The 14,197-nt window shown below is 30.1% G+C and overlaps 2 protein-coding genes across 5 annotated transcripts in view; both read left to right on the forward strand.

The window, feature by feature from the left end:
* Positions 1–14,197, forward strand: part of LOC120424987 (neither inactivation nor afterpotential protein C) — a 120,839-nt gene that overhangs the window by 74,846 nt on the left and 31,796 nt on the right. The window lies entirely within an intron of this gene.
* Positions 1–14,197, forward strand: part of LOC120424990 (protein Wnt-10b) — a 62,822-nt gene that overhangs the window by 32,830 nt on the left and 15,795 nt on the right. For all 4 annotated transcript variants that reach the window (XM_039589359.2, XM_052707291.1, XM_052707292.1 and 1 more), the window contains exon 3: positions 13,719–13,945. In XM_039589359.2, coding sequence (XP_039445293.1) covers positions 13,719–13,945 — 227 coding nt within the window. The remainder of the gene's footprint in view (positions 1–13,718; positions 13,946–14,197) is intronic.

Consider the following 14,197-nt stretch of genomic DNA (forward strand, 5'->3'; position numbering starts at 1 on the left):
TTATAACCAAACGTTATTAATAACTAATTTTTGACCAAAATGGTCTATGTCACAAGGTAGCACACATCATACAATTTTTTATTATCATATTGTCTCAGAAGTATAAATTTATAAATTGGTAAGACCGGGATGGGAGATTGATACAGTTACTGGTTATGTTAGTAATCAATATTTGTATTTCTACATCCCACAAGTAAAAAATAACAAATCGGCATACGGCCATGTCAAATTTATTAATATCTGAAATCTTAGAACAGTGTTTCTCAACCGGTGAGGAATTCCCCCCTGGGGGGGAATTTGGCCGTTCTTGGGGGGGAATGACGATGTAATAGAAAACCAATGCGTTTTTGTAAAAAATATAAATCTTTGGTTGTATTTCAATAACCTGTAATGTTCAAAATATATTTAAAATATATGGGAATTTCTGTGATAAAATACAACAGCAATTTTTATTTTATTTTATCTTTGCAGATGTTTCAAAAATATAGCTAACAAAACCTAAAATTCAAAAAAGTTTACTCCTTCAAATTGTTCAGAATAAAACCATCATTTTTTTATATTTGCATTCTCTCAAACATGAGCAATTTTTGAAGGATGGAATTTCATAAATAATTTTATAAATAATAACATTATTTTAAACATGAGCATATTTTGTTATAAATTTCAAAAATTAGCTTTACTAATATTTTTTTAAAATAAATTCAAGCTAAATTTCATTTCCTTTCAAAATAAGAATGTTTTGAAAATATTTTGTCTTTTTCTTTAAATAAAATATCAGTCATGATTTCTGTCTGTGATTGATAAAAACTGAAACTGTTAGTGTTTATAATATTGCAACATACAGGAACATTTATAAAAAGATTATGATAAAAAGATTTTTCGGGAGCTTTTGCATTCCATTAAATATGAACAGATAATGAAAATGCATTTTAAAAATGCTGCAAGTATGTGAAAATTGTTGCGAGTGAAGAAAAAATTAAATGTTGTGAAAAATTTAAAGTTTATGCAAACATTAATACCAAAATTATGACATTTGTGCAATTAGTTGGGGGGGAATGATGTTCCTGAAATTCAGCCAAGGGGGGAATGGATCAATAAAGGTTGAGAACCACTGTCTTAGAAACTCTTTGATTTATAATTAATAATTGAATGATTTAAAGAAACGTCTGGCATGAGATTCAGATTCAGTTTTTGTCATGTTGGTGATCAGAATTTCTAGATTTTTGTTTGATTAGGTCCTATAAACATATAAAACACAATAGCTAACAATGACCTACAAAACATGAAAAAAATCATGCACAGGCTTATCAAGAGGGAAGCATAAACTTTGAATTGATTTTTTCGAAAATATTCAGACAGAACTGATTAGATTTTCTCTAAAGTTTGTATGGAGAATTAGGGTGTTCGTCGGTGTTGCATAATCTAAAAATGTCATGCTTGAATTGGAATTGACAACTTTCGAAGTGGAATTTGTATAAAAGTTTTCTTAGTCGGGAGGCCAATTTTTGTCTGTGTTTTTTTTTTTAGTTTTTTACCATTTTTTCTGAAACTTTTGACTAATTTTGACACGGTCATAAATTTTTCATCAAAATGACAATTCAAAATTAATGTTTTATAGGAGTTGGAAAATTTTGAATTTGTTTTTTTTTCGAGACAGACCACCCGACCTGTTCGGCTCAATTTTCACATTAATGATCGTTAGAATAACAGTTCTACATTTTTTCATGGTTTATTTGGTGGAATCAGTTTTCAGATGACCAGTGAACATAACTTTGGCAAAAGATCGAAAAAAAATTAGCCTGCTCTTAGGATATCGGAGAAAGCGTTGAAAATGTTTTTTCGGGATACCAAACGTTAATAATTTTTGTAGCTTTTAATTATATTTTTTAATTAAATTTATAAACAAAACATACAACATAACTTTTTTTCTAATGGTACATACTTAGATTGACGAATCATTTTGTAGTTTTGATGAATCTTTTGGTGCAACTTTTATGCAGTTTCGTTTCAATATCTTTTATTCAATCTTTGTTATTTCATATCCTTGGCACAGAAAGAACTTCAAACATATGCCGTTCATCAAAGTATTGAAGTTGTGAAGAATATCACTGTTCACAAAAACACCAAATGTTGTTTTTCTTGTGCAAATAACAGCGACCGAAATGTTCCGCTGGTTGCCCAGTAATAGATGATCAAATACAAACAACATGGTCAAAACAAACCAAAATCATAGCTCATCCGCCGGCATCTGAACCGGTCGAATGGTGGACCGGTCAACCTATGTGTCATTGGAAAGGGTATAAAATTTCAGATCTTTTGATACCCAAACATCTAATTTTCTATGAAACCCACGTTTCAAAATTTTAAACAAACGTTCCTGGTCAAACTAGTGATCAGAAAAAAATGTTTTATATCCCTGAAGTATAAATTAAAAACTTGCAAAATTGCCAAGTGAAATTTAAAATAGTTTAATATTCTTGGAATGTCAGTTATTTCCAATAAATTATTAAATAATTTAAAAAAATTTCAGTGATGGCAGTTTGGGTAAGTTCCCGGTCAAACTAGTGATCAGAAATTATTGTTTTTTTTTTATCCAGATAAAACAATAAACAATGCAAATGCATAACTATGAATACAAAGAGATGTGTTGTTCCTCGAGAGTCGAGAACAGAACACAGAGTATCTGTCAAGATATTATAATAATAGCAGAATTAAAAGGAACATCTAGTCTCTTTGCATTCATAGTAATGCATTCTGCAAAAACGCTCAACCAAACCACAAAGTACTAGGTTTCTGTCAAACTTTAAATTGTTTGCATGTTTTATTACAAAATGTGCATAGTGACCAAGGGATGTAAATACTTTTTTATATACTGTATATACTCTATCTCAAAAAAAATATATATATGAAACAACCAATTCTGATCACTAATATGACTAGGTACTTAATCAGACACCCATCCTAGAAGGGGGTTTAAATTATTCATATTTTTTCTATTAAATAATTAAAAAAAATCATAAAATTTTAAATTCGACGGACAACGAATTCTGATCAATAACATAACTAGAAACTGACTCAGACTGTTATCCCAAAAGTTTTTTTTTAATTAATAAATAATTATTTTCAAACAACTATTTGTTATTTCTTGATTTGGCATGGTATTATACCAATTTGTGAATTTATACTACAAGGTTTAAAAAAAATCTGATCGCTTACATTTTCATTAATATTAATATTAAAATAAGATTTATAATTTATTTAAATTTACTAGTTTTATCAGATTTAAAGATTTTTGAAATTCAACATGGCCTTATGCTAAGTTGTGATTTTATACTCCAGGGACAACCAGTTTTTATCACTAACCTGATTTGAAACTGATTTGGATTCCAATCTCAGAAAGTTTTTTTATATTAAAAAACTAAATTCAAACAACTGAGTTTCCAAGCTTTTGGCAACTTTTGTAATTCCCTTCCCAATTTTTTTTTAACAAATGTCTGACGTTCCAAGATATTTGAATAATTTTAAATTTCATATCCGTAATATTATTTTACTTCAGGGATCTACAACAATAGATTCTGATTACTAGTTTGACCAGGAAAAAAATCATACTTCCATCGCAGAGAGTTTTTTTAAATTATTTAATAATGTACTAGAAATGACTAACCTTCCAAGATTTTTTATATCAATTTTAAATTTCACATGGCAATTTGGCTAAATTTAAATTTATGCTTCACAGATATGAAACAATAAAATTTGAATACTAGTTTGACCAGGAACTGACTCGCCTTCGCAGAGAGTTTTTTTAAATAATTTTTTTAATAATTTACTAGAAGTGACTAACCTTCTAAGATTAATTTTATCAATTTTAAGTTTCACTTGGCAATTTGGCAAAATTTTAATTTATGCTTCAGGGATATAAAACAATAATTTCTGATCACTAGTTTGACCAGGAACTTACCCAAACTGCCATCACCAAATGTTTTTAAATTATTTAATAATTAATTGGAAATAACTGACGTTCCAAGATTTTTAAACAAATTTGAATTTCACTTGCTAATTTGGCAAAATATGAATTTATACTTCAGAGATATAAAACAATAAATTCTGATCACTACTTATAACAGGAACTGACTCAGACTGCCAACGCAGAGAGTTTTTAAAATTATTTAATAATTTACTAGAAATGACTAACCTTCTAACATTTTTTTTATCAATTTTAAATTTCACTAGGTAATTTAGCAAAATTTGAATTTATACTTTAGAGATATAAAACAATAAATTTTGATCATAGGTTTTACCAGGAACTGACTCAGACTGCCATCGCAGAGAGTTTTTTTTTTAATTATTTTAAAATTTACTAGAAATATCTGACCTTTCAAGATTTTTATCAATAATAAAATATTTAATTTCACTAGGTAGTTTGGCAAAATTTAAATTCATACTTCTGAGATATCAAACAATAAATTTTGATCACTGGTTTTACCAGAAACTGACTCAGACTGGCATCGCAGTGAGTTTTTAAAATTATTTAAAAATTTACTAGAAATGACTAACCTTCCAAGATTTTTTTTATCCATTTTTAATTTCACTAGGTAGTTTGGCAAAATTTTAATTAATATTTCAGAGATGTAAAACAATAAATTTTGATCACTATTTTGACCAGGAACTGACTCAGACTGCCATCGCAGAGAGTTTTTGAAATTATTTTAATAATTTACTAGAAAAGACTAACCTTCTAACATTTTTTTATCAATTTTAAATTTCACTAGGTAATTTAGCAAAATTTGAATTTATACTTTAGAGATATATAACAACAAATTTTGATCATAGGTTTTACCAGGAACTGACTCAGACTGCCATCACAGAGAGTTTTTTTTTATTATTTTAAAATTTACTAGAAATATCTGTCCTTTCAAGATTTTTATCAATTATAAAATATTTAATTTGCCTAGGTAGTTTGGCAAAATTTAAATTCATACTTCTGAGATGTAAAACAATAAATTTTGATCACTGGTTTTACCAGAAACTGACTCAGACTGGCATCGCAGTGAGTTTTTAAAATTATTTAATAATTTACTAGAAATGACTAACCTTCCAAGATATTTTTTATCCATTTTTAATTTAACTAGGTAGTATGGCAAAATTTTAATTAATATTTCAGAGATGTAAAACAATAAATTTTGATCACTATTTTGACCAGGAACTGACTCAGACTGCCATCGCAGAGAGTTTTTGAAATTATTTTAATAATTTACTAGAAAAGACTAACCTTCTAACATTTTTTTTATCAATTTTAAATTTCACTAGGTAATTTAGCAAAATTTGAATTTATACTTTAGAGATATATAACAACAAACTTTGATCACAGGTTTTACCAGGAACTGATTCAGACTGCCATCGCAGAGAGTTTTTTTTAATTATTTTAAAATTTACTAGAAATATCTGACTTTTCAAGATTTTTATCAATAATAAAATATTTAATTTCACTAGGTAGTTTGGCAAAATTTAAATTCATACTTCTGAGATATAAAACAATAAACTTTGATCACTGGTTTTACCAGAAACTGACTCAGACTGGCATCGGAGTGAGTTTTAAAAATTATTTAAAAATTTACTAGAAATGACTAACCTTCCAAGATTTTTTTTATCCATTTTTAATTTCACTAGGTAGTTTGGCAAAATTTTAATTAATATTTCAGAGATGTAAAACAATAAATTTTGATCACTATTTTGACCAGGAACTGACTCAGACTGCCATCGCAGAGAGTTTTTGAAATTATTTTAATAATTTACTAGAAAAGACTAACCTTCTAACATTTTTTTTATCAATTTTAAATTTCACTAGGTAATTTAGCAAAATTTGAATTTATACTTTAGAGATATATAACAACAAATTTTGATCACAGGTTTTACCAGGAACTGATTCAGACTGCCATCGCAGAGAGTTTTTTTTAATTATTTTAAAATTTACTAGAAATATCTGACTTTTCAAGATTTTTATCAATAATAAAATATTTAATTTCACTAGGTAGTTTGGCAAAATTTAAATTCATACTTCTGAGATATAAAACAATAAACTTTGATCACTGGTTTTACCAGAAACTGACTCAGACTGGCATCGGAGTGAGTTTTAAAAATTATTTAAAAATTTACTAGAAATGACTAACCTTCCAAGATTTTTTTTATCCATTTTTAATTTCACTAGGTAGTTTGGCAAAATTTTAATTAATATTTCAGAGATGTAAAACAATAAATTTTGATCACTATTTTGACCAGGAACTGACTCAGACTGCCATCGCAGAGAGTTTTTGAAATTATTTTAATAATTTACTAGAAAAGACTAACCTTCTAACATTTTTTTTATCAATTTTAAATTTCACTAGGTAATTTAGCAAAATTTGAATTTATACTTTAGAGATATATAACAACAAATTTTGATCACAGGTTTTACCAGGAACTGATTCAGACTGCCATCGCAGAGAGTTTTTTTTTAATTATTTTAAAATTTACTAGAAATATCTGACTTTTCAAGATTTTTATCAATAATAAAATATTTAATTTCACTAGGTAGTTTGGCAAAATTTAAATTCATACTTCTGAGATATAAAACAATAAACTTTGATCACTGGTTTTACCAGAAACTGACTCAGACTGGCATCGCAGTGAGTTTTAAAAATTATTTAAAAATTTACTAGAAATGACTAACCTTCCAAGATTTTTTTTATCCATTTTTAATTTCACTAGGTAGTTTGGCAAAATTTTAATTAATATTTCAGAGATGTAAAACAATAAATTTTGATCACTATTTTGACCAGGAACTGACTCAGACTGCCATCGCAGAGAGTTTTTGAAATTATTTTAATAATTTACTAGAAAAGACTAACCTTCTAACATTTTTTTTATCAATTTTAAATTTCACTAGGTAATTTAGCAAAATTTGAATTTATACTTTAGAGATATATAACAACAAATTTTGATCACAGGTTTTACCAGGAACTGACTCAGACTGCCATCGCAGAGAGTTTTTTCTTAATTATTTTAAAATTTACTAGAAATATCTGACTTTTCAAGATTTTTATCAATAATAAAATATTTAATTTCACTAGGTAGTTTGGCAAAATTTAAATTCATACTTCTGAGATATAAAACAATAAATTTTGATCACTGGTTTTACCAGAAACTGACTCAGACTGCCATCGCAGTGAGTTTTTAAAATTATTTAAAAATTTACTAGAAATGACTAACCTTCCAAGATTTTTTTTATCCATTTTTAATTTCACTAGGTAGTTTGGCAAAATTTTAATTAATATTTCAGAGATGTAAAACAATAAATTTTGATCACTAGTTTGACCAGGAACTGACTCAGACTGCCAACGCAGAGAGTTTTTGAAATTATTTAATAATTTACTAGAAATGACTAACCTTCTAAGATTTTTTTTATCAATTTTAAATTTCACTAGGTAATTTAGCAAAATTTGAATTTATACTTTAGAGATATAAAACAATAAATTTTGATCATAGGTTTTACCAGGAACTGACTCAGACTGCCATCGCAGAGAGTTTTTTTTTTAATTATTTTAAAATTTACTAGAAATATCTGACTTTTCAAGATTTTTATCAATAATAAAATATTTAATTTCACTAGGTAGTTTGGCAAAATTTAAATTCATACTTCTGAGATATAAAACAATAAATTTTGATCACTGGTTTTACCAGAAACTGACTCAGACTGCCATCGCAGTGAGTTTTTAAAATTATTTAATAATTTACTAGAAATGACTAACCTTCCAAGATTTTTTTTATCCATTTTTAATTTCACTAGGTAGTTTGGCAAAATTTTAATTAATATTTCAGAGATGTAAAACAATAAATTTTGATCACTATTTTGACCAGGAACTGACTCAGACTGCCAACGCAGAGAGTTTTTGAAATTATTTAATAATTTACTAGAAATGACTAACCTTCTAAGATTTTTTTTATCAATTTTAAATTTCACTAGGTAATTTAGCAAAATTTGAATTTATACTTTAGAGATATAAAACAATAAATTTTGATCACTAGTTTTACCAGGAACTGACTCAGACTGCCATCGCAGAGAGTTTTTTTTTAATTATTTAAAAATTTACTAGAAATATCTGACCTTTCAAGATTTTTATCAAAAATATTTAATTTCACTAGGTAGTTTGGCAAAATTTTAATTCATACTTCAGAGATATAAAACAATAAACTTTGATCACTGGTTTTACCAGAAACTGACTCAGACTGGCATCGCAGTGAGTTTTTAAAATTATTTAAAAAATTACTAGAAATGACTAACCTTCCAAGATTTTTTTTATCCATTTTTAATTTCACTAGGTAGTTTGGCAAAATTTTAATTAATATTTCAGAGATGTAAAACAATAAATTTTGATCACTATTTTGACCAGGAACTGACTCAGACTGCCATCGCAGAGAGTTTTTGAAATTATTTTAATAATTTACTAGAAAAGACTAACCTTCTAACATTTTTTTTATCAATTTTAAATTTCACTAGGTAATTTAGTAAAATTTGAATTTATACTTTAGAGATAGATAACAATAAATTTTGATCACAGGTTTTACCAGGAACTGACTCAGACTGCCATCGCAGAGAGTTTTTTTTTAATTATTTTAAAATTTACTAGAAATATCTGACTTTTCAAGATTTTTATCAATAATAAAATATTTAATTTCACTAGGTAGTTTGGCAAAATTTAAATTCATACTTCTGAGATATAAAACAATAAACTTTGATCACTGGTTTTACCAGAAACTGACTCAGACTGGCATCGCAGAGAGTTTTTAAAATTATTTAAAAAATTACTAGAAATGACTAACCTTCCAAGATTTTTTTTATCCATTTTTAATTTCACTAGGTAGTTTGGCAAAATTTTAATTAATATTTCAGAGATGTAAAACAATAAATTTTGATCACTATTTTGACCCGGAACTGATTCAGACTGCCATCGCAGAGAGTTTTTGAAATTATTTTAATAATTTACTAGAAAAGACTAACCTTCTAACATTTTTTTTATCAATTTTAAATTTCACTAGGTAATTTAGCAAAATTTGAATTCATACTTTAGAGATATATAACAACAAATTTTGATCACAGGTTTTACCAGGAACTGACTCAGACTGCCATCGCAGAGAGTTTTTTTTTAATTATTTTAAAATTTACTAGAAATATCTGACTTTTCAAGATTTTTATCAATAATTAAAATATTTAATTTCACTAGGTAGTTTGGCAAAATTTAAATTCATACTTCTGAGATATAAAACAATGAATTTTGATCACTGGTTTTACCAGAAACTGACTCAGACTGCCATCACAGTGAGTTTTGATCACTATTTTGAGTGAGTTTTGATCACTATTTTGACCAGGAACTGACTCAGACTGCCATCGCAGAGAGTTTTTTAAATTATTTAATAATTTACTAGAAATGACTGACCTTCTAAGATTTTTTTTATCAATTTTAAATTTCACTTGGAAATTTAGCAAAATTTGAATTTATACTTCAGAGATATAAAACAATAAATTTTGATCACTGGTTTTACCAGAAACTGACTCAGACTGGCATCGCAGTGAGTTTTTAAAATTATTTAAAAATTTACTAGAAATGACTAACCTTCCAAGATTTTTTTTATCCATTTTTAATTTTACTAGGTAGTTTGGCAAAATTTTAATAAATAACTGACTGACTCAGACTGCCATCGCAGAGAGTTTTTAAAATTATTTAATAATTTACTAGAAATGACCAACCTTCCAAGATTTTTTTTATCCATTTTTAATTTCACTAGGTAATTAGCAAAATTTGAATTTATACTTTAGAGATATAAAACAATAAATTTTGATCACAGGTTTTACCAGGAACTGACTCAGACTGCCATCGCAGAGAGTTTTTTTTTAATTATTTAAAAATTTACTAGAAATATCTGACCTTTCAAGATTTTTATCAATAATAAAATATTTAATTTCACTAGGTAGTTTGGCAAAATTTAAATTCATACTTCTGAGATGTAAAACAATAAATTTTGATCACTGGTTTTACCAGAAACTGATTCAGACTGCCATCGCAGTGAGTTTTGATCACTATTTTGAGTGAGTTTTGATCACTATTTTGACCAGGAACTGACTCAGACTGCCATCGCAGAGAGTTTTTGAAATTATTTTAATAATTTACTAGAAAAGACTAACCTTCTAAGATTTTTTTTTATCAATTTTAAATTTCACTAGGTAATTTAGCAAAATTTGAATTTATACTTCAGAGATATAAAACAATAAATAGTGCGTGTGAAGGTGCGGCTGGCTTTGGCTGTCTCGATGACAGTTGAGCCAGTCAGATTTGCGATTCCTTTCCGTAGGGTCGTAGAATTTTCGCGTCCGCCGTCGGTGTGTTTTTCGTTTTTTGGCGTGCGTGTGTGCGTGTGAAGGTGCGGCTGGCTTTGGCTGTCTCGATGACAGTTGAGCCAGTCAGATTTGCGATTCCTTTCCGTAGGGTCGTAAGAATTTTCGCGTCCGCCGTCGGTGTGTTTTTCGTTTTTTTCGCGTGCGTGTGTGCGTGTGAAGGTGCGGCTGGCTTTGGCTGTCCCGATGACAGCTAGCCAGTTTGATTTGACCCTATCAACACCCTATCATACCATTTCAGCTCGATACACATCGAAACTCGTCGTTCGCACCGTTAATCAGTACCTCACTAAACATCAATCATTTAAAACTCGTAAAATCATCTCAAGTTAAAAGTTACATTGTTTAATCCTTCATTCTTTAATTACAAATGATTTTTGTTCTATCTTTCCACAGCCGGCTGTCTAAGACTAGACCATTTCATTTAAAATTTAACAACCCATAAACGGGAAATGTCTCATCCGCAGCATCCGATTGTTTGCCTTGAGAATAATATATAATACCTTTCACCAAACACTATGATTTTGGGTCGCATCATCATCTTCTATGATGAATCCTGACCAAACACCCTATCCTACTAACAAGTTTTCAGGTTCCTGGCGCTCGTGGGGTGTAAGCACAGAGTAAATCAGCTGCCCTAGTAGCAACCTGCGCTAACTAACATTCCCGTCCCTTAAAATCGAGGTCTACAAACTGACATGGCGGGCGCCGTTGGTGGCCAATGACTGTTACCTATTCGCAACTGATCTAGCTTTAGCAATCATGGTGTTTTATCTTTTCAGCGCATTCATACATGCTGTTGATAAGGGAAACACCACTAGATCGTCGAAGCCTATAATCAGTAGTGCTGAAAGGATATTACGGTTCTGTTCAGCAACGGAGGGGCAACCATGGGTGATCTCTCATGCTCATGCTCTCATGCTCAGAGATATAAAACAATAAATTTTGATCACAGGTTTTACCAGGAACTGACTCAGACTGTCATCGCAGAGAGTTTTTTTTTTAATTATTTTAAAATTTACTAGAAATATCTGACCTTTCAAGATTTTTATCAATAATAAAATATTTAATTTCACTAGGAAGTTTGGCAAAATTTAAATTCATACTTCTGAGATATAAAACAATAAATTTTGATCACTGGTTTTACCAGAAACTGACTCAGACTGCCATCGCAGTGAGTTTTTAAAATTATTTAAAAATTTACTAGAAATGACTAACCTTCCAAGATTTTTTTTTATCCATTTTTAATTTCACTAGGTAGTTTGGTAAAATTTTAATTAATATTTCAGAGATGTAAAACAATAAATTTTGATCACTATTTTGACCAGGAACTGACTCAGACTGCCATCGCAGAGAGTTTTTAAAATTATTTAATAATTTACTAGAAATGACCAACCTTCCAAGATTTTTTTTATCCATTTTTAATTTCACTAGGTAGTTTGGCAAAATTTTAATTAATATTTCAGAGATGTAAAACAATAAATTTTGATCACTATTTTGACCAGGAACTGACTCAGACTGCGATCGCAGTAATTTATACTTCAGGGATATGAAACTATAAATTCTGATCACCAGTTTAACCAGGAACTGACACAAACTGCCATTATCGATATAACGCTTCTTACCGTTTACGTTGCGTTCGTTTAGATGAATGCAATGTTTTGCTTGCAATTATTTTTGTAACCCATATTTTTGTTGAAAGAAAAAGGAAATTATTTAATTTTTTTTCATAAACCAGATTTCGAATTCAATTCAATTATTTTACTATGAAAAAAGGAGGAATGAATGATAAAACCCGCTTTTTCAAATTATTTGAAAGTTATCTTGACATTAGCAATTTATTTTTTTTAAATTCAGTTGTCTTTGTCGATCCTTTGTCGCTCCCACGATTCAGCTTCTTTTTAAAATAAATTGAATAAATTGATGTTATTCATTTCATTTGCCATTTGAAAATAAAGGGGCCTTCTGTTTTTATCAGAACATTTTTCCTGACTTTGAAGTTGATATTGCCTCAACGGGTCTAATAAAAAAATATAGAAAATTATGTTTGCTTATTCCAAACAACAAAATTGACTTCGAAATTTATTTAATTCATCATTTTGATGATATTGAAAGCGTACAATCTATTTTCTTAGAGATAATAGAAAAATGTTTATGTCAGGGATTTATGTTTTTGTATAACTTTCCTCAAATTGTTCAATTATTTGACTCGTCTTCATCACTCGGTAAGGCACTGTTCAAAATATATTTTGATGTTTATGTCCCTCAACACATACACAATTTCAAATTACTACATTTGAATGAAAAAAGTGTTTTAAAATGTATTTTACACTACGTCAGTTGATTAGCAATTAGCCTTCGAAGTATTGACATGTTTCGTGAGGCTGAGTTTTTGTGTTTTTGAGTTACTGTAAATCGAAATAACGATATTCAGTCATTTTACTTACATTCGAATCATGCTTATCAATGTTTTTGTAAATCAAACCTTACTAAAATATTTGCCAAAACAATATTTGTACAACAAATAAAAATAAATAAAATATTAGCAGTTCGATATAGTTCACAAAAACTGTCAATTCAAAATGATTATTTTTTTCATATTTCGAAAAACCCGTTTACGCTTTACTAACACCAACCACACTGCTTGAAACTATTCAAAAAAAAATGTTTTGAAAAAATATTAATTTCTTTATTTTCTTACTGATTACAATACTTTCCACTGCACGCAGTTCGTGCGAACAGTAACTGAGCCATGCCAGCATTCAAAACGAGAGCACGTGGCGCGCGCGCATCGCAGTAACCTATGAGATTTTTCGCGCCAACTAGCCGGCCCCGCGGCTTTGCCTTTCACCTTAAGGTCACACAGCCCCCAATTAGCACGGACAACAACGACCGATGACGTCGGTGATTTATGCTGCTCTTGACTTTAATTTGCTCGAATTTAAACTGGACCAGGTCGTCGCCGTTTCGTCCTGCTGCCTTGTTCGCGTGCATGCATATTTCACCGATTATTAATTAGCTGCCCGGAGAGTGTTAAACCGCGAAAACCGAATCCACGTTAATTCTGACATTCTGCATTCTCATCTCGATTTCACATGGATCCGACTTTAGTGGGCCTTTTTTTGCTGCAGTTCCCTGCAGCAGCTGGTAATTTATTCTGAACAGATTAATTACATCTCATTAGGTTAATGATGGGAAATTAGCAGCACTGGATAAAGCGATAACGAACCACAAAAAAATCGAACAAGTTCTGATTTAAGCACTTTTTTCGTCTGTCTCTGTCTCTCTTCAGGGTTCTGTGTCTGCCGGATGTCCGCGCCACATGCCGCACGGTGCCGGGCCTCACGCGGGAACAGCTCGAGCTGTGTTACCGGGCGAGTGACGTCACGGCGGCCGCCATCGAGGGGTTGGAGTTGGGGGTGCGCGAGTGTCAGCACCAGTTCCAGTGGCACCGCTGGAACTGCTCGTCGCTGAGCACGAAAAGCCGCAATCCGCACACGTCCAGCATGCTCAAGAGAGGTGAGTTTGGTGGAGGTTCAGTTGTGAGGTGTTAAATCTCATTGTTCTAAACGAAGCAATCACCTTCCTCCGGGATGGGATTATTACAAATTAGACAGGCTCCGGTGGGTGGGACCACCGCTCTGGAATCTGGACCACACAACGAACGAACGATCATGACGACGACGAAGTGATTTTTATTTCTCACCTTACCGAAACCCATATCCCAGTGTCGATGACGACGATGATGATGACTTATTTGGGACAGACCCT

The sequence above is a fragment of the Culex pipiens genome, chromosome 2, assembly GCF_016801865.2.
Source record: "Culex pipiens pallens isolate TS chromosome 2, TS_CPP_V2, whole genome shotgun sequence".
In the NCBI taxonomy this organism is placed as follows: domain Eukaryota; kingdom Metazoa; phylum Arthropoda; class Insecta; order Diptera; family Culicidae; genus Culex; species Culex pipiens.